The 19,098-nt window shown below is 42.9% G+C and overlaps 1 protein-coding gene across 3 annotated transcripts; it reads right to left on the minus strand.

Annotated features, from left to right (window-relative positions):
* Positions 1-697: 697 nt before the first annotated feature.
* LOC113428441 (phospholipase A2 inhibitor and Ly6/PLAUR domain-containing protein-like) lies at positions 698-13,293 on the minus strand. 3 transcript variants are annotated; one of them, XM_026690993.2, is made up of 6 exons: positions 13,072-13,293; positions 7,685-7,797; positions 6,155-6,271; positions 4,134-4,286; positions 3,143-3,280; positions 698-2,095 (listed from the first exon to the last, which is right to left on the minus strand). In XM_026690993.2, the coding sequence occupies exons 2-6, from the start codon at positions 7,755-7,757 to the stop codon at positions 1,917-1,919; spliced, it is 660 nt and encodes a 219-aa protein (XP_026546778.1). In that variant the 5' UTR covers positions 7,758-7,797; positions 13,072-13,293; the 3' UTR covers positions 698-1,916. The 3 variants fall into 3 exon arrangements, with proteins under 3 accessions (XP_026546778.1, XP_026546777.1, XP_026546779.1); XM_026690992.2 differs by lacking the exon at positions 13,072-13,293 and adding an exon at positions 9,667-10,069; XM_026690994.2 differs by lacking the exon at positions 13,072-13,293 and adding an exon at positions 9,380-9,521.
* Between the last annotated feature and the right edge of the window lie 5,805 nt (positions 13,294-19,098).

Below are 19,098 nucleotides of genomic sequence, written 5' to 3' on the forward strand. Positions count from 1 at the left end.
AGCTGATGCTGGTACCGGGCCACGGCGCCCAGCTGATGCCGGTACCGGGCCACGGCGTAAAAAAGGTTGGGGATCACTGTTGTAAACGATTGACAAATCAAATAAATAAATAAATAAAAATAAATAAACAAGTAGGGAAAGATGGGATTTGTATGGCCTGTCACTGATAGTCATCGTGGCTTGTCAATGGGCAGCCTCTAGATATGAGGACTCCATCTTTTACAATTTCAAGCCAGTGTGGTCATTGATGAGATTTCTTGGCAATGAGGACCACTTAGAAGAGATGAGGTCTGCTTCATCTAGAGGAGATCTTCTCCGCCTGTCCATCTGTCTGTCTACGGCAATGAAAAATGAAGGAGGACTCCCCAGGAAGGAAAAGGAGATACAGGAACCAAGTGCAGGATTTACAAGGAGCGGATCAGAAGTCACCAAGAATCACGTCATGGTAGAAGATGGTCAAAAGGCGGAGCTTCCTTTGAGGGACCTGGTAGGGTTTCAATATTTTAAGGCATGAAATCAAACTGATCTTAAAGGGCTGGAATGAATTTTCCTTTATTCCAGCACAGTTAGCCGCACTCAAGGGTTGGCAACCTATCTTGGGCACTGTCTTGTGTAATGCCCCCTCATCCCAATTCCCCAATATTTCATGAGTTCAGTTCACTCATGAGACCATCAAACTCTTGCAAGAGCTCATCAAGTTTAAAACTTTATTTTATTTGGAGGTCTGGAGGGGTCTCTCAGAGATTCAAACAGCTTTGAGTAAGTTCAATGGGTGTCTAACATTTCCCTCCAATATCACGCAGGAAAGGAGGAAAACGAGGGATTTCACCTTGAACCGAATCAAGCATTTGGTCCATTTGAAACAGAAGTTTAACACCACTCCCTCATTTGGCAGAACAGCCTAACGTGATTACTGTAAACCCATACAATTTGCACAATATTTGCAACAGCATGATTGCACAAAATATAGAGCAATATTAATGAAACCAGCCCGGCTTCATACATCACATCAAACTTCATATGCCTCCAGAAACCAGAGTTAAAAACTAACCAAGCCTAACATATTGTCAGCTGAACCTGATTAGATCTGTCACGGGAACACCACCATTACTCTATACCAGGGGTCTGCAACCTGTGGCTCTGGAGCCACATGCGGCTCTTTTGGCCCTCTGCTGCGGCTCCCTGTTGGCTGATCCCACCACTGGCCTGAGAAGGTAAGGGTGATGGCACAGGATGGAGACTCGCTCCATATTCCAGAGCAGGAGGTGACTGGGTGGGAGTGAATGATGTCGAATTGGCCACGCCCACCCAGTCACACCGGTTGTTAAATTATTGGCTCCCGGTGTTTTCTTTTCTGTGGGAAATGGGCCCAAATGGCTCTTTGAGCGTTTAAGGTTGCAGACTCCCTGATCTATACACTAACCTGGTATCAGATCCCAGGTTTTAAACATTAAGTTGTGCAAATCTTCAAAGATGGCTTTCCAGGAGAGATATGCACCTCTCCAACTTGTTAGTATCAGAATGGTACGGCCAAATTTTATTTGTGAAAAGCAGCAGCTTCTTCTGCGCAAGGATGGCAGGTCTCCAGAAGCCCTATCCTCTGAGGAAAAATCCTAAATTGAGGAAGATCACCCTGGATGGCCACTCTACCTCGCACACACATGTCTATTAAGTACAGGTATTTTTCCAGGGGAAATTTTGTTTCTTCATATTCATGACTTAGCAAGCTGTTCGTCATTGGTTAAAAAGAGGGTTCAAATTCAAGTCCCAGCATTTCCTCGGAGACCCTGTGCTGGTCAGTAATGAGCAAACTGAGCGAGAAGACTCAAACATCTGTCTCGGTGAAATGCCACTTCCATGTTCTACGTTCTTCTTGCTGAGAAGGAGAAACAAGGAACCTTTTAATGGCTGCTTCTTCAGAAGAGGACTTTCATCAGCAGGTGTGCAACGAGAGTGAAGAGGAGACATCCTGTCAGCTGAGAGACCTGGTTGGCTGGCCGGCAATTGACAGTATCTGTATCAAACAAGTTCGTTTTTCCAGAGTGTAAAGTATTGCAGGTGGACTCCGTTGTGCAACCTTTCAGCTTTTCTATACCTGACAAACAAGAAGGAAAGTCACACAAAGCCTGGTGAGGATGACCTAAGAAGTCTACTCATCCACTTAGTGGTTGCCTAACCACAACACACTAATCTTTCAACTTGTTTAACAAAATTCCAGTATTATATTCACAAAAATATGTGGATATAAACCACATCATAGAACAACATGATGGTTTGATACAGCCAACAGAAGAATAGAGTGGGAAGCCTGGAGGTCTTGTAATCCAACTCTCTGCTTAAGGAGGAGACGCTCTATGATTCTGGACAAATGGCTGTCCAGTCTCTTCTTGAAAACCTCCAGTGATGGGGCACCCACCACTTCTGGAACACACGTTCTGTTCCCCTGATAGTTTTGACTGACAGGAAAATTCTGTTTAATTTTAGGATAGATCTCTCTTCAATAAACTTCCATCCATTACTTTCTTTGTCCTGCTTTCAGGTGCTTTGGAAAATAGGTTGACCCCCACCCACCTCCTTTCTGTGACCGCCATGCAAAGATTGGAAGACTGCTATCATGTCATCCAGAGGTGGTATTCCTCAGGTCCTGACCAGTTCTGGAGAACCAGTAGCTGAAATTTTGAGAACCGGAGAGAACTGGTAAATACCACCTCTGACTGACCCAACTATTCTCTGCTTCCCAAGTCCCAGCTGATCGGCTGGGTCTCCTTTGGTTGCCCTGCACAGGAGAACGGAGCTGGAAAGCAGGTTAGTGGGGTGAGAAGGGAATGGGGATTTTGCAGTAACCTTCCCCTGCCACGCCCACCAAGCCATGCCCACAGAACCAGTAGTAAAAAAAAATTGAATCCCACCACTGATGTCACCCCTAATCTTTCTCTTCATTAGACTATATATATCCAGTTCCTGCCATTGTATGGGCGAGGATTCCACCTAACCCATATACACCCACAGAGAAACATATCCAAGGTTAAATGAACTCAGGTTAACATATTTGTAATTTATTGGGCAAAGTAGGTTGTATAAACACAGTCAACATGTTTTAAGGTGACGTGTGAACATATTCATAATATAACCTCAGAATTACCTAGATATTTATGCTCAGCCAAATCCAGGCAGTAATTTTCAAATCCAGTACACTCGACTGTCTTCACAGGACATGGCTCAGATTCAGAATAGCAGGCTGGGCAGTATTTCCCATTGGCTGTCATATTTATTGGTGGCCCTGGAAAAAAAAAGAGAGCCCAATTAATTAAATCACAACATTTGAGTTCAAAAACGAACAACCCTCTTGTGATCATTGGTTCCATTAGTTTCAGGCATTTGTCATCCATAGTTGCTCTCAAATCTACTCCTGCATTTTTTTACGAACAGTCGTTAAGTTACAATTATTCGTTTAGTGACTGTTCCAAGCTACAATGGCACTGAAAATAAGTGACTTACAACCGGTCCTCATTCTTACGACCTTCGCAGCATGCCCGCCACAGTCCAGCCCACCTCACAGGGTTATTGTGTTGGGAGAAATAGGATACTAGATATGTTCATTGTCTTGACTTACTTTAAGTATTGTTTAAAAATCTAATACATAAATTAATAAATAAACATTCCCAACACTATTGATGCAGTCTTTAAAGAATCCTACAAGCCCTCCAGATAAAGTTGTTTACCCATCTTGCAAAGGGGAACCCGCCCCCCGCCCTCAGAAACATCTAACTTGCAATTCAAGGAAAGATAGGAAACCATAGTCCTCCAGATCAGGAATGACCAACCTTAGCAAGTTTAAGACCAGTGGACTTCAATTTCGCAGATAGAGAAACGCTGGGGAATTCTGGGAGTTGAAGTCCACAGGTCTTAAAGTTGACAAAGTTGGACACCTCTGCTCTCCATCATTCTGAATTACAATACTCAACAGGGCCTCTAGTAGAGAATTCCTGTTACTTGAAGTTCTTGGAGGGTATGGCAACTCCCAATTCTTTTGAGGTGATTCTGCAGGTTCATCAATCAAAGTTTGGAGGGCCAATTATTTCTGACATGGTTGGATGATGGTCACTGGCAGAGGCAAAGAAGAAGAGACCTACATGGAAGAGAATCTTCTCTGCAGTCTTCTCCTGAGCAACACAGGATGCTTTTCCGGAGGAATTCTCCTTGTCCAAAGGTCACCAAAACAGATGCAGAGGTGCAGTTTTCTGAGAAATAGCAGCCCTTTCCTATAATCGACATGTTTTTTCCTCCTGCCAAGAGAGAAGATTTCATAGTTGGTGATGTTTAGGCCTTCACCTAGCCTAGTAGTGCACAGAGCTTTTATATGGGACTCCTTCTGTGACTAAGGATCTCAAAACTGTAATAGGATCCTTAGCCTCAAGAAGCACCCAGCTCAACGGTTGACATCTCCAAGCCTAATACCTTGGAGGGTTACCTCTAGGTAAGCCAGCAAGATGAAGGCAACTTTCCATGTTTGGATCATCCTTTATTAATTTGCAGTCATAAAGAAGCATGTTTGTTATTACTGTTAATATTTGATTTCTAAATCCCTCAGTGGTTAAAATTGCTGTGCTTTTCAGCTGGACAACGGACACCCGGGGTTTGAGACCCGAGTGCCATATGATGGGGTGAGCTCCCATTCTTGTCCCAGCTCCTGCCCACCTAGTAGTTCAAAAGCATGCAAATGTGAGCAGATAAATAGGTACCACTTCGGCGGGCAATGCCCTTCCCTGTGCTTTTGGCATATAGTCATGCAAGCCACATAACCGTAGAAGTGTCTTCGGACAACAGTGGCTCACTCGGCTAGGAAGTGGAGATGAACACTGCCCCTTAAAGATGGACATGATTATGGGCAGGGGAAATCTTTACCTTTACCCAATGGCTACAATTCTGATGGGCAGTGCTCAAATCAATAAAACGCATTATAGAAAAGATGTAGCTATCTCAATGCAGAGAAAAAAGAGGGTTCCAGCAAAAAGGTTTCCAATGTATTTATTGAAATTTTTGTATTGATGATAGATGATAGAGATAGGTATGTGTGTGTGTGTGTGTAGGTAGGTATATATACCATGTGTCCCTGAAAATAAGACTGGGTCTTATATTAATTTTTGTTCCAAAAGAGGCATTAGGGCTTATTTTCCAGTTAGGTCTTATTTTCGGGGAAATACGATACTAAATGCATCTGTGTGGCTGACGAGCTTAACTGGGGCTTATTTTTTGGGGGGGTAGGGCTTATATTACCAGTATCTGGAAAAATTATGCTAGGATTAGGTATTATTTTTGGAAAAACATGGTATGTATGCATATAGCATGTGTATATGTGTGTTATATATATGTATGGATACACACAGATACATACTTTCTTTTGAGAGTAGGCAACCGAATTTCATTTTTAATGTCTGCCGGTGTGCTCCCCGTAAAAAAAAAATTGACAATAAAGTTTATCTTAATCTTAATATTCCATTTTTGTTCTTATAACCGAAGGAGGCATCATCTTAATCCATAGCAAACATGGGTGGCAGGTTGGACTGCAATAAGGACTGGCCCAAAGTCAGCCAGTGAACACCATGGTCAGGAAAGGAACAGAGCTTAATCTGCTAGTTTCGGTTCAACTCTTTAATCTAATCCCACTCACCAACTGGCCTGGAGGGTAGAGGTATTCCTTGACTTACAACCATTCAAAGTTACAGTGGCACTGTAAAAAGTGACTTACAACCAGTCTTTGACCTTATAACCCTCACAGCTTTCCCCACCAGTCATATGATCAAAATTTGTTGCTTAGCAACTGGCATGTGTTTATGACATTTACAGAATCCGGGGGGGGGGTCATGTGGTCATCATTAGTGATCTTCCCAGCTGGCTTTCCAACAGGCAAAATCAATGGAGGAAGCTGGATTCACTTAATGACTGTGTGATTCATTTAATAACTGCAGACATTGCCAATTGTGGCCAAAAGGTTGGCAAATCAGGAGCGATTCACTTAACAAATCACCTTGCTTAGCTACAGACACGCTGGTCGTAAGTCAAGGACTTCCTGTATTTCCAAGGACAAAAATAAACTATTGTAGGGAGAGAAGATCAAGAGGTCTGCTTGTCTACTGATCGACCTTTCACTCACCTTTGGAGGTCTCTGTCAGTTCAATGAAACAGATGTCCTCTTCCATTTCACACTTCTCTTTTTCACTTTTACAACTATATCCCGTGGCCATACATACTTCACACTCCTGGGGGGCACCTGAAAAAGTGAAATGACCCATCAACTTGCAGGACAGATATTTCAGCCATGTATCCATGGCTACCTGTCAATGACTACTTCAGCTTGAACCGCAATAATACACGGGCAAACAATACCATAGGTACAAACTCAAAGTAAACCGCTCCAAACTCGATTGCAGAAAATAGGACTTCAGCAACAGAGCGGTCAACGCCTGGAACTCACTACCTGACTCTGTTGTTACATCCTCAAACCCCCAAAACTTTAACCGTAAACTGTCCACCGTAGACCTCACTCCATTCCTCAGAGGTCTGTAAGGGTGCATGCATAAGCGCACCAGTGTGCCTACCGTCCCTATCCCACTGTTCCCATTTATTCATACTCAATTATTATGAATATACTTACACTGTTTATACTTATATGTGTATATGTTCATACTTGTTTTCTCATACATGCTTGACAAACAAAATAAATAAATTAAATAAATAAACAATCCCACCTTCCCTTCCCCAAAATATCTTTTGTTAGGTCCACTAGCCACTACCGTCACTACTACCAATTTGTATTAGTGACCAGAGTGTCTAATGAACCTAATCACCTAATGCTTAGCAACAGAAATTTTGAGCTTGATTGTGGGCATTAAATCAAGGATTTCCTGTCCTGGAATCTTGCAAATCCGCCTGGGTTTTCCATTTCCTCCCTCTTATTTCCCCAGTGACTCATGGGGTGAGCCTCTCTCCTAACCTTCTCCCATTCCCTGGGGCATAACTCATGTTTCTTCTGTGCTGTCTACGCAAGTACAGGTATGAGCTACGCTACCTGGGAAATTCTGGAAAGCGTCAAGTTAGAGCAGGCATATCTTGGAAAGGTTTTTCATGACGTAAAAAGAAGATTTGAACTAGAAGATGAGCCTCGGTGGCACAGTGGTTAGAGTGCAGTACTGCAGGCTACTTCTGCTGCCTGCCGGCTGCCTGCAGTTTGACAGTTCAAATCCCACCAGGCTCCAGGTTGACTCAGCCTTCCACCCTTCCGAGGTGGGTAAAATGAGGACCCAGATTGTTGGGGGGCAAGAGGCTGGCTCTGTAAACCGCTGTAAAGAATTATAAAGTGGTATATAAGCCTAAGTGCTATTGCTATTATAAGAACCGTGGTGGCGCAGTGGTTAGATTGCAGTATTGCTGGCTAATTCTGCCGACTGCCAGCAGTTCGATCGTGACCGGTTCAAGGTTGACTCAGCCTTCCGTCCTTCTGTGGTGGGTAAAATGAGGATTTATTGGAGGCCATACACTGACTCTATAAACCGCTTAGAGAGGGCTTTAAAGCACTATGAAGTGGTATATAAGTCTAAGTGCTATTGCTATCTGCTTAGGCCTGCTTTCATAATCTGTCAGAGACGTTTCCCCACCTGCTGAGGAATTACCAGAGGTTTCTTACCGGAAGAAAGAAGGGCAGAAATGCAAAATAAGCTCAGAAGAACTTTCATCTCGAGTGATGAAGATGGCAGCATCTCCCTGGAACTGCTTCTGCAGTGGGGCCACTTCTATGTCCTAAAGGATAAACATTCACAGGAAAAAGTGGTTTGTTTTCTTTTCAACCAGGGCAACCTGCTCTACCCAAATATGGGATGGAACGTACAGCATCTGCTTTTGCCTTTCAGTCCCCATCCAGGAGCCTTCGCAGACAGAGCCAAACTATTTTGGTGCTGAATTTTTATTTAACACAATAACACACCTTTAAATCACCTTTAAATAAACGCACCTTTCTTCCTCTGTCAGTAAGTATAAATTTAACACAGTCACAGGAAAAACAGACATGTACAGGTTAGTCTTCGACTTAACGACCACAATTTATGTGGCTAAGTGAGATTATGTGTTGAGTTTTGTCCCATTTTATGATCTTTCTTGCCGCAGTTGTTTTAAGCGAATCACTACAGCGGTAAAATAAGTAATCCAGTTGTTAAGGGAATCTCACTTCCCTGTTGATTTTGCTTGTCAGCAGGTCGCAAAAGAGGATTACACGACCCTGGGATACTCCAACTCTTCTTTATGCCAGCCCCTCAAATACTGGAATACTACTATCCTGTCCCCACCACTAGTCTTTCTTTTTTGCTGGACTTCTTTCAATACAGCACCCGCATGGTTTCTGGGTATATGAATGTCCTCTCCGTACAGACCATTCTGCTGGACCCCACTCCCCTGCTAAGAGAAGGGGCTAGGGGGAAAGTCGTTTGCAAAAATTCCTTGCTTATTTTTATTATTTTTGTTCTGGTCCACGGCTCAGGAAGGGTGGGCAGCAAGAGTCGCTTGCGAAAAGACCGAAATGTAACAATAACCAAGAATTGACCAGAGTTGGAAACTCCAAGAATGACCTCAGCTAAAAAATAAAAATAAAAAAAAGGCACCACACACCAGCAAGAAACTATGATCCTCACCACGAGAAGAAGGAACTCAAAAGGGGAAGGAAAAGGTTTGTGACACCAGTTTTGACAACTAAGACAGCTAGGATTTGAATATATATATATATATATATGCTATATTTTTTTTTAAAAAAAACACCTCTATTTCCTTGCAACTGGGCCAATTTGAGAGCTCCGGGGGCAGGAGGTTCATTGGGAGGAGGAGAAAACCCCGCCCTGCTAGTTCAGGAAGTGGCACAGGGCAATCCAAAATTCAATCACAGGGAGTTCTTGACTTACAACAGTTCGTTTTGTGACCATTCCAGGTTACAACAGCACTGGGCGGGGGGGCGAAAAAGCGACTTACAATCGTTTTTCACCCGGCCGTCACTGCTTCCCCACGCTCTCTTGATCGAACTTGGCAAGCGGTTCATATTTATGTGCCAGGGTCACGCAATCTGCTTTTGAGACCTTCCGACAAGCCAAATCTGTGCAAGTGGGGGAGGGGAGGAATCCAGACTCTTTGAACAACCATGTTACTGACTTAAACAACTGCGCTGATTCGCTTAAGCACCGCGGCAAGAGAAGTCGTAAAACGGAGCAAAGTTCGCTCAGCCAATGTCTTGATTCATGACCTAACTTTTGGGCTCCGTGGTTGTCGTAGCTCGAGGACAAACTGCGTATCCTAAACCTGACACCCACCCAGCTGCTGATTCCAGAAATACGTCACCTACCCCCAGATTAACCTGTTCTGACAACTTTCCAAAGAAAAAACACTTCACTGTTAGAGATGATCTAAAGGTCAACATGAGCCGCTGCAGCTGCTGATCCTAATTGTTGACGGTTAATGAATCCGGACGATGATGAGAATCCCCATAACTGGCAACGCTGTGCTATTCAATTCTATTAATATCACAGAATGATCTGCAGGGGTGGTGGTGGGGGGGGAGAAATATAACACTATAGCCCAATCAGCGAGCCCTGGAAGTTCTTACCCGTTTCCCAGCCTTCAAATACATACCCAGTGTCTGCTCTCTTTCTGCCGATCCACCTACCCCTGCGGGCCATTTTTACCAGCAGATGCAGAAATTCAGAAAAAAGCCCCTTTAAAAACTCCAGGATTTCACAAAGCGGTTTGCCTTTCAATCCAGAGCTGGCTTCCAACTGCTCGTGTACTTCTCTTTTGCTTTTCCTTTCCCTGTGCCTTTAACAGCAGCTGAAACTCTTGGCAGTCGCTGAAGATGGTTTTGGTTTTTTTTGTTTTGTTTTTTTCTTCTCCCTATGACTTTTATCAGAGCTAGCGGAGTTTCATCTGTTGCTTCACTGAATGACGGCTGCAGATTATTTAAAAAAAAAAAAAAACACCCAAAGGGAGGCCGATCCACAGCTTTAAAAATAACTCTTGGTGAAGTCAAAGTCGCATGGGGGAAATTCCAAATGGCTAACTTTTCAGCACTTTTAAACCAGATTGAGGAGAAGCTCGGCATCGTGGCTTGCACAGCTAACTGAGTTGGGTGTTTTAAACAGGGGTTTGTTTTTTTGGGGGGGGGTGGGGGGCAATTTGGTTTGTTGCATAAATGCAGGGTAGACAGTTAAGCTATGGTTTGAGGCATTGGGAAAAGCCAGAGAAAGGGTTTGGACTCAAAAGATCTGGAGTCAAATTAGTCTTCAGGTTCTTTAGGTGGCCTGTGAGAATGGCCTTGGGAGAGTACGGAAAGAGTCATAGTTTAGATGACAAAAAGCATCATGCAAAAGTTACCTTAAGCCATGGGAAGCCTCTCAAACAGGACCCTCCCTAGCTCTTTGGAAGGTAAAGGCAGGGGAGTGGGTGGTGGAAGTGCTTTCCGACTTGCAATTTTCTGTTGCTGTAACTTTACAAGAAAGTTAGTGTTAGTATTGGGGTTTGTGCTTCCTCTCTGGATTACTTCACAGGCGTGGTGCAGTTGGTTAGAACCAATACTGGTTTGTCAGCATTGCAGGCAAACTCTGCATTCCACAGCCAGGAGTTTGATCCTGACCGGCTCAGCCTTCCTTCCATCCTTCCAAAGTCGGTAAAATGAGGACCCAGATTGTTGGGGACAATAGGCTGACATATTGTAAACCTCTCAGAGAATGCTGCAAAGAACTAAAAACGTAAGGTTCCCCTCACACATATGTGCTAGTCATTCCCAGCTCTAGGGGGTGGTGCTCATCTCTGTTACAAAGCCGAAGAGCCAGCGCTGTCTGAAGACGTCTCTGTGGCCATGTGGCCGGCATGATTAAACGCTGAAGGCGCATGGAACGCTGTTACCTTCCCACCAAAGTGGTCACTATTTTTCTATTTGCATTTTTTACATGCTTTCAAACTGCTAGGTTGGCAGAAGCTGGGACAAGTAATGGGAGCTCACTCTGTTACACAGCGCTAGGGATTCGAACCACCCAACTGCTGACCTTTCTGATGAACAAGCTCAGTGTCTTATCCACCGAGTCACTGCATCCCTGTAAAGAACTACAGAGTGGTATATACAGAGTGGTATATAAGTCTAAGTGCTATTGCTATTCTATAAAGAAGAGGTCCCTGACCCCAGGGGCACAGCCCACTACTGGGTTGTGGTACATTTGGAACTGGGCTGTGGAAGCTGGAATGGAACATGGGACCATCCCCTCTCCCCCACAATCCCCCTCCCATCCGACAAATCAGAAAGTTTGGGGACCACTGTTATAAGAGCAAGATAGATTGGCTTCCTAGCCAGCTGTGCAAAACCATTCCTCATCTAGAAGTCTGGACTGGGCTGGCATTGCTCTAAGACAGGGGTCTCACCAACCTTGGCCACTTTAAGACTAGTGGACTTCAACTCCTAGAATTCCTCAGCCAGCAAAGCTGACTGAGGAATTCTGGGAGTTGAAGTCCACAAGTCTTAGAGTGGTCAAGGTTGGCTGAGGAACTCTGGGAGTTGAAGTCCACAAATCTTCAAGTTGCCAAGGTTGGAGACCCCTGCTCTAGGACCTAGGAGCACTTGGGCTGAAAGGGGGGAAAAAGGGCAGACAATGCATCTGGATTTCAGAACTGGTAGGGTAAGGTTTTTTTGTGGCCGAAACCACTTGGGAGGTACCTCTCTTTGCAGATGTGTGGCCATCCTCTGACTTCACTCATGGTTTCCTGAAACTGTGGTAGTATTTTTTTAAGCAGCATTTCTCAACCCACGTGAACTTTCAAGAAGTTGAGAAACGGCTGCTCTAAAGCATAATTAAGTTTCTTTTCCTCTGTTCAACTGTGTCTGGTTCTTGCAGCTTCTTGGCAAGGTTTTTCAGAAGTGGATTATCATTGCCTCATCCCTGAACTCAAATCAATCACCCAGCCGGCTTTCATGCTTAGGCCAGGACTAGAACTCACAATCTCTCAGTTTCTAGCCTGGTGCCTTAATCACTAGACCAAGCTGTCTTTTAATTGGGCCTCTCTTACGAAGTTTCATAAAACCTGTTCCAGAAAAGGAAGTTGTTTTTCTATCACCTTAAAGAACGATGTTTTTTTTTTTTTTTTTGCAAAGGTATTCACTTCCAATCTTCAAAGGAGCTGTGAAAAGTCATGTAAAGTTTAACACTGTAAACAACAGAGAATCTCTAAGGGCACCTTGAAGAGAACACATAATGCATTCAATGTAAGGTGGCACAAAAAGTCTTTCTTGTATTTGAAAGACAATTTCCTTTTCTGGAATTGGCTTTATGGAATCTCATACAAGATGCCTAACTGAGAAGGATAAAGGCTGGCGATTTTTTCAAGAAGGAGGGAAAAACAGATTAAAAGAAACAGCTCAAAACTAAAAGACAGAATTAAACAGCCCAAGTTTTTTTTTAAAAAAAATGCATTCAACTTAAAACACTATGATTGATACGAATTATGATGCTATGCTATGCTATGTTATGCTATGCTATGCTATTGTTTGCTTATTCATGTCAGAAGCATCACAATTAAAATAAGGTATACCATTAATAAAGGAGAATATTTGTAGCTCAGGGTTGACAAGAGGGATTCTAGTTGCTCTCTGAGCTAGCTTGTTTTCTCGCAGACATTTCATTACCCAAACTAGGTAACATCACTATCAGCATCAAACACTGACGATGTTACCTACTTTGGGTAATGAAACGTCTGCGAGAAAAGAAGCTGGTTCAGAGAGCAACAAGGACCCTTTAAGCCTTAAGCATACTATATGACATAAAAATTTAAAATATAAAATACAAGATTAAAATATACACAAATTAAACAAATCTTGCCCAGAAACTTGCAACATTAATTGTGTTCTGTCATACTGCTATGAGGTCCTCAAACGTACACTGACCGGAACACAAATGTCAAATATGCATATGTGTTGTGGTCTGCATGTCCCCACAATTGCAAAAGCCACCAGATAGCCCTATTTGTTCAGAGTGTCTCTGGAGCTTATTGTACCTGTGTGCAGTCTATTCAACGATTACTTCCATACATCCCAGCTTTCGTCAGAAATTGATTCCATCCGGTGTTGGTTTTGTGTAGCTTTCCAGAGATCCTCTTTGCTTTCAAACTCTTCAAAGCTTTTCCTAGATTGTAGTCTCTGCTGAGCTGTTGTAAGCCACAGAGTGGGTGTTGTCTAGATATAGATGATGTTGAGCCTCTCTCTGTATGCTGCTGCTTTTGGCAGGACAAAAGCTAGGTGATAGATTTTATCTAGAGGGGTAGGTTTAACACTTCTGGTAATAATTCTGCTAGTTTCATTTAGAGCAACATCTACTTTCCTAGTATGTGTTGATTTATACCAGACTGGACAGCTCTATGATATGATATGAGATGAGATGAGATATAATTTCATTGCTTGCTGGGGCTTAGATTGAGTTGCCTTGCACTCAAATAATCTCAAACTTATTTCTGTTTTTTATTTTACAGTTTTACACTGGAATTTATAAACTGCTTTAATCTAGGGAGTCTCTGGGCAATTTATGTCCCCTTCTGACAGCAAATACCACAGAGAAACCAACAACTAGATTAACAATAGCAGAAACACTTTTTGAACTATAACCATCTGGCAGACGGTACAGAATAATAAAAACAAGGAGAAATAGGCTGAAAAACAGCTTCTATCCCAGGGCAGTAACTCTATTGAATTCTACTGTATAGTGCAATATTAATGCAATATCATGTGAAGGATGTGTGTTTATTTTCATAGTCCTAATATACACTGAAGATGGTATTTAATTTCGTTGTACAAGGTGCAATGACAATAAAGTAAACCAAACTAAACAGCAATAAAGAAAAATTACAAAGATGATTATGGCCCACCAGGAGTCACTGTTACTCAATATCTGTGTTCTAACTCGCCTAAAATTTCCTGTTTGTGTTCAGATTAAGCACCATTTTTTAATCCGTAATATGCCGGCGTATTTTCTTTTTTTCTTGCTGGAAAGGACATATGGGGAACTCAAGAGAGACTATGAATGGAGCTAAGGCGCCCTGGGAACAAGCTCTATATAAGTTTGGGTGTCCTGCTACTGGTGTAGAAGAAACCCGGTGCACTGAGTGGCTCTTTGCAGATCAGGGGAAGAGATAGAAGTGACGGATTACAATATCTGAGCCCAAACACTACAACTCAATCTAGAATCTAGATCCAGTGCACGCGGATGAGTAAGAAAGGAAAATGAGAACTGGTGATGTCTTTTGAAGATGTGGTAGAAACTGAGATCTACCTGAAGGTTCAGGGTGGTGCTAACAAGTTAAATCTTCATATCCTTTCAAAAAACAAAAACAAAAAAAAAACACCACATAATTTAGCAATAGCAATAGCGGTTAGACTTATATTTAGGCTTTACAGTCCTCACTAAGTGATTTACAGAGTCAGTCTATTACCCCCGACGATCTGGGTCCTCATTTTACCCATTTAAGAAGGACGGAAGGCCTGAGTCAACCTTGAGCCCTGGTGAGATTCGAACTGCCAAATTGCAGGTAGCCGGCAGCCTGCAGAAGTAGCCGGCAGTACCGCATTCTAACCACTGCACCACCGAGGTTCAATTTCTGCACATGCTCTTTGCACACTTCGTTAGGTGTAAGAATTTTTGCAAGACTCCATTCCTAATACAAATTTCTGGCATTGTTTTTTTTTTTTATTTTCCATTCCCCCAGGAAGTTACCCAATCTATCTTGGTGTGTACCATCTCTTTGATGAACTCCTATGATTGATTGATCTTGTGCCATCAAGTCAGCGTCAACTCTTTGCAAATGTATAGATTTCCCCCCACCCCCTGGTCGATTTCTCTCCAAATTGCTTCTCAAATCTTCCAATGGGGCCCTCCTTCCTGCTATGCAGGAATTCAGTCCACCTAATTTGCTGCCACAGGTAGTCCTTGATTTACGACCCCAATGGAGCCCCAAATTTCTGTTGTGAAGTTTTGCCCCATTTTATGATCTTTCCCACCACAGTTGTTAAGTAAATCCCTGCAGTTGTTAAGTTAGCAATACTGTTGTTAACAGAATCTGGCTTTCCCTTTGTCTTTGCTTGTCAGAAGGTCGTAAAAGGGGATCACATGACCCTGGGACATTGCAGCCGCCGTAAATAAGAGTCAAGAGTCTGAATTTTTATCTAGCTCTATTCTGATGGAAGTGTTCAAATTTTGATCACATGATCCTAGGGATGCCGCAATGGTTATAAGCATGAAGACCAATGGTGGGATTCAAAAAATTTTACTACCAGTTTTGTGGGCGTGGCTTGGTGGGTGTGGCAGAGGAAGGACACTGAAAAATTCTATTCCCTCCCCACCCCACTAACCTGCTTTCCAGCTCCGTTCTCCTATGCAGGACAACAAAAGGAGACCCAGCCGATCAGCTGGGACTCGGGAGGCAAAGAAGAGATGGGGTTGGTGGGGCCAGTCAGAGGTGGGATTTGCCAGTTCTCCAAACTACTCAAAATTTCCGCTACCGGTTCTCCAGAACTGGTCAGAACCTGCCAGTTGTGAGTCCCTTTTTAAAATTGCTTCTTGAACTTCAAAGATTGACTGTTCATGCACAGTTTTCCAAGCTTTTGCTCCTGTCCCTTTTCTCAGCCAGAGATCTGAAAAACTGAATTGTGTCATGGAGCATCCAATAAGGAAGAACTTGGCATTGGGCAGGTTCAGACCTGTGGATGAAACCCCGGATCGATGAAAACCTGTTCTAAATCATCCACCAGTGTCTCAACACCTGGGCTTCAACCAAATCCTGCACACACCTTTACTGAAATCTAAGGCCCAGTCCATATTTAATTGATATCAATGTGCAGCATATTCGAACTCCCCTGTTCATTTAATGTGGCACTGATGCTTTGGGGTGTTTGAACTCTGGATACATTGGCCTTTAACCCATCGTAATTTCAGTTATATTTAACTTTCTATGGTATGCCTATTTAGTTGATTGCACTTGCTGCTTAACAACCTATTTCTGCATTGCACTTCCTCATATGAAGACTTATCGCACGCATACAGAATGACAGCATTCTGATTTGATCGGGACTTTCCCTATCTTTTCTTCCAGTCTGTAAGTCTCCATTAGTTTAGCAAGAAAGCCTTGGAAAATGTCTAATCCTCAGAGGTTACCTGGACAAGTACCAACAAGCAAGATTTTTCAGAAATGGCTCAAGCCAAAAGTGTCTTGAGAGAAAGTGACTGGCTTGAGCTGCTTTTGTGACTAAGGATGGGCTTGAATTCATGGTCTCCAAGTTTCTAACCTGATGCCTTCACCACGGCACCAGCCCTGCTCTCTTAAGGCCTGTAGCAAAGGGGACCAAAACAAAGTTTTGGTCACCACACTATAAAAAAGACATGGAGCCTCTAGAAAGAGTGCAGGGAAGAGCAACAAAGATGATTAGGGGACTGGAGGCAAAAACATATGAAAGCATTTTGTATCAGGGTGAGCACCTGTTTTGTCCCCTAAACTCTGGGAGGAGGTTTCAAAGTATCTACAGCAGGACTGCTAGATTCTGCAAAAGCTTTATTCCTTATGCCATTCATCTTGTAAACTTGCAGGTTTCTTGCCCCCGCCATATATATAAGTATACAACCAAACTAGACTGTGATGCTTCTCTGTGTCATGTATGTGGATATATGCATACTGGTAATCTTTTGAGAGACGAATGCCAAGAAATTTCATTTTAATGTATACTGATTAGTGTGCATTTAAAGTGATAATAAAGTTCTATTCTACTCTACTCTACTCTATTCCTATTTTATTCTATTGTATTCTACTCTACTCTACCCAACTCTCTATTCTCTACTTTCTCTTCTCTTCTCTTCTTTCTCTTCTCTTCTCTTCTCTTCTCTTCTACTCTACTCTACTCTACTCTACTCTACTCTACTCTACTCTACTCTACTCTCTACTCTATTCTTCTATTCTATTCTGTTCTGTTCCGTTCCAATCCAGTTGAGTTATAGGATGAGGCTCCCTGCCCATCTTAGTGGGAAGACTGTCCTCTGTGGTCTTGTCATATCAGAAGCAGTTTGGGGAAAGTTTCAAGTCTCCTTCCTTGTAATTGTGGTCACGTCAGGATTGTTGCAGTAAAGGATGTGGTTCCGTGCAGCTGGCCAGAGATTGATGGGACCACAAAGTTATTTGAAGTTTATTGTACTGGGAATGAAGTGAGCTCTACACTTTGGACTGCAGAGGTTATAAAAGAATATATACTTTTATTACCCTGTAATAATATGACATGGCTACTGAATTCATCACATCCTGGAATGGAAATAGTAGACTGCAGATGATCTTGAGGGACACACCTTTGTGTAACTTGCAAGACTGTAAAGTGAGGCATGGAAATTTGACCACAACTAACTTCCCAGCATTTTGAGTGTGAGAAATCACAGTTAGGGCAAGAACTGAAGCCATCTGCCCACAGGGTTTCTTTCATAGGACCAATGAATGGTCCACTCATTTCCATCGGTGTCAACTCAAGTTGCTCTGGAGAAGCATTGCTATATGCTCTCTAAACCAAGAAAGACACAGCGAGTTGTTCACCACTCCTGCTTTAGTCTCATTGAAGTGACAATAAACATTTGTTTGTTTGCTTATAGGGTTTACAGACCGCAACAATCAGAAGCAGCCCTGAGCATTGTACAATTCCCCCTATCCATAAGTCAGGATAAGGGCAGAAGACAATACCTACCCATGTGGGACAGTCAGTAAAACTACTTATAGAAAACCCAAGAAAGAAACCCAAGCCGAGCCAAACGATGTTTCTCAGTTGCACAATCATTCATACCACACGTCTTGTTTAATTAACCTGATCATCAATTTCCTAAATGACAAAAGGAAATCTCTAGAGCAGGCGTGTCCAAGGTTTTGGTTTGCCTAAGCTGCATCGAGTGAAGAGAATTGTCTTGGGTCACATATAAAATGTATTATATTTGCATGTATAACAGATGCACGTAATAATGTTAAAAGTTGACAATCTTGTGAGGCTGCATTACCAACTGTCCAGGGCTGCATGGGGCCCGTGGATTGGACACACCTGGTCTAGAATCTAGAACAGAGGTGGAGAAGGATGGCCCCTTTATGACTTATGGACTTCCACTCCCAGAATTCCTGAGTCAGCTGGCTCAAGAATTCTGGAAGTTGAAGTTCTTAAGTCATAAAAGGGCCATTGTTCCACACTCCCCGTCTAGAGGAATGCTATTCTACAGGAAGAGAGATAGAGAAGGCATTTTTAAAAAGAAGAGGGTGTCCTTGATCCTATCAACCAGAAAGTTCTTATGGGGAGAAGGTTCTGCAGAATTCTGGTCACCAGCCCATGGGCTTTAAAGGTGAATGTTGTCACCTTGAATGACACCCAAAGGCCAAGTGATAACTCCTGAAGCAACGGTGCAATAGGGCTAAGTGGAAAGCATGTAAGATACCTTGCAGTAATCTAGCAGAGAGAGAACTAAGCCCCAAGTGACTGTGAGCGAAACCTCCTGCTCCAAACGAGGTTGTAAATTCCTTGTGTGTCCAATCACACTTGGCCAATAAAGAATTCTGTCCTGTCCTGTCCTGTCCACCACAGGAAGCTGTGTGAAGGTGCTCTTAGCCATAATGGCCACTTGTGTGTCCTGTTCTCTCCTAATTTTCCATGAAGACAGCACCAATTTTAGCTATGGGTTTTTATTTGGATTATCTTGGAAATTGTTTCCTGCTTTTCCCCTTTGCCTTGAAATTTAAAGTTAGAAATTATTATTATTATTTCTTTCCACGGTTTACAAATCCAGAAATGGAAGAAAAGGAAAACAATTTGTTGTTTCTTAGGATCGGTGACTTTTTTTACTTTTCTGTTTATATGCATATCATGAGCTTATACACCGGAGACCAATTCCTTGTGTGTCCAATCACACCTGGCCAGTAAAGAATCCTGTGATTCATTCAGGGTAATGATTCTCTTTTGGAAAAGTTTGGGCTGAAATGAGAACTTGGCTTCCATGCAGGCTCACATTACGCAAAGGGGCTGCTGCT

The sequence above is a fragment of the Notechis scutatus genome, chromosome 8 (genome assembly GCF_049901735.1).
Source record: "Notechis scutatus isolate UNSWTSFEM ecotype Mainland chromosome 8, rNotScu1.2, whole genome shotgun sequence".
Classification (NCBI taxonomy): Eukaryota; Metazoa; Chordata; class Lepidosauria; order Squamata; family Elapidae; genus Notechis; species Notechis scutatus.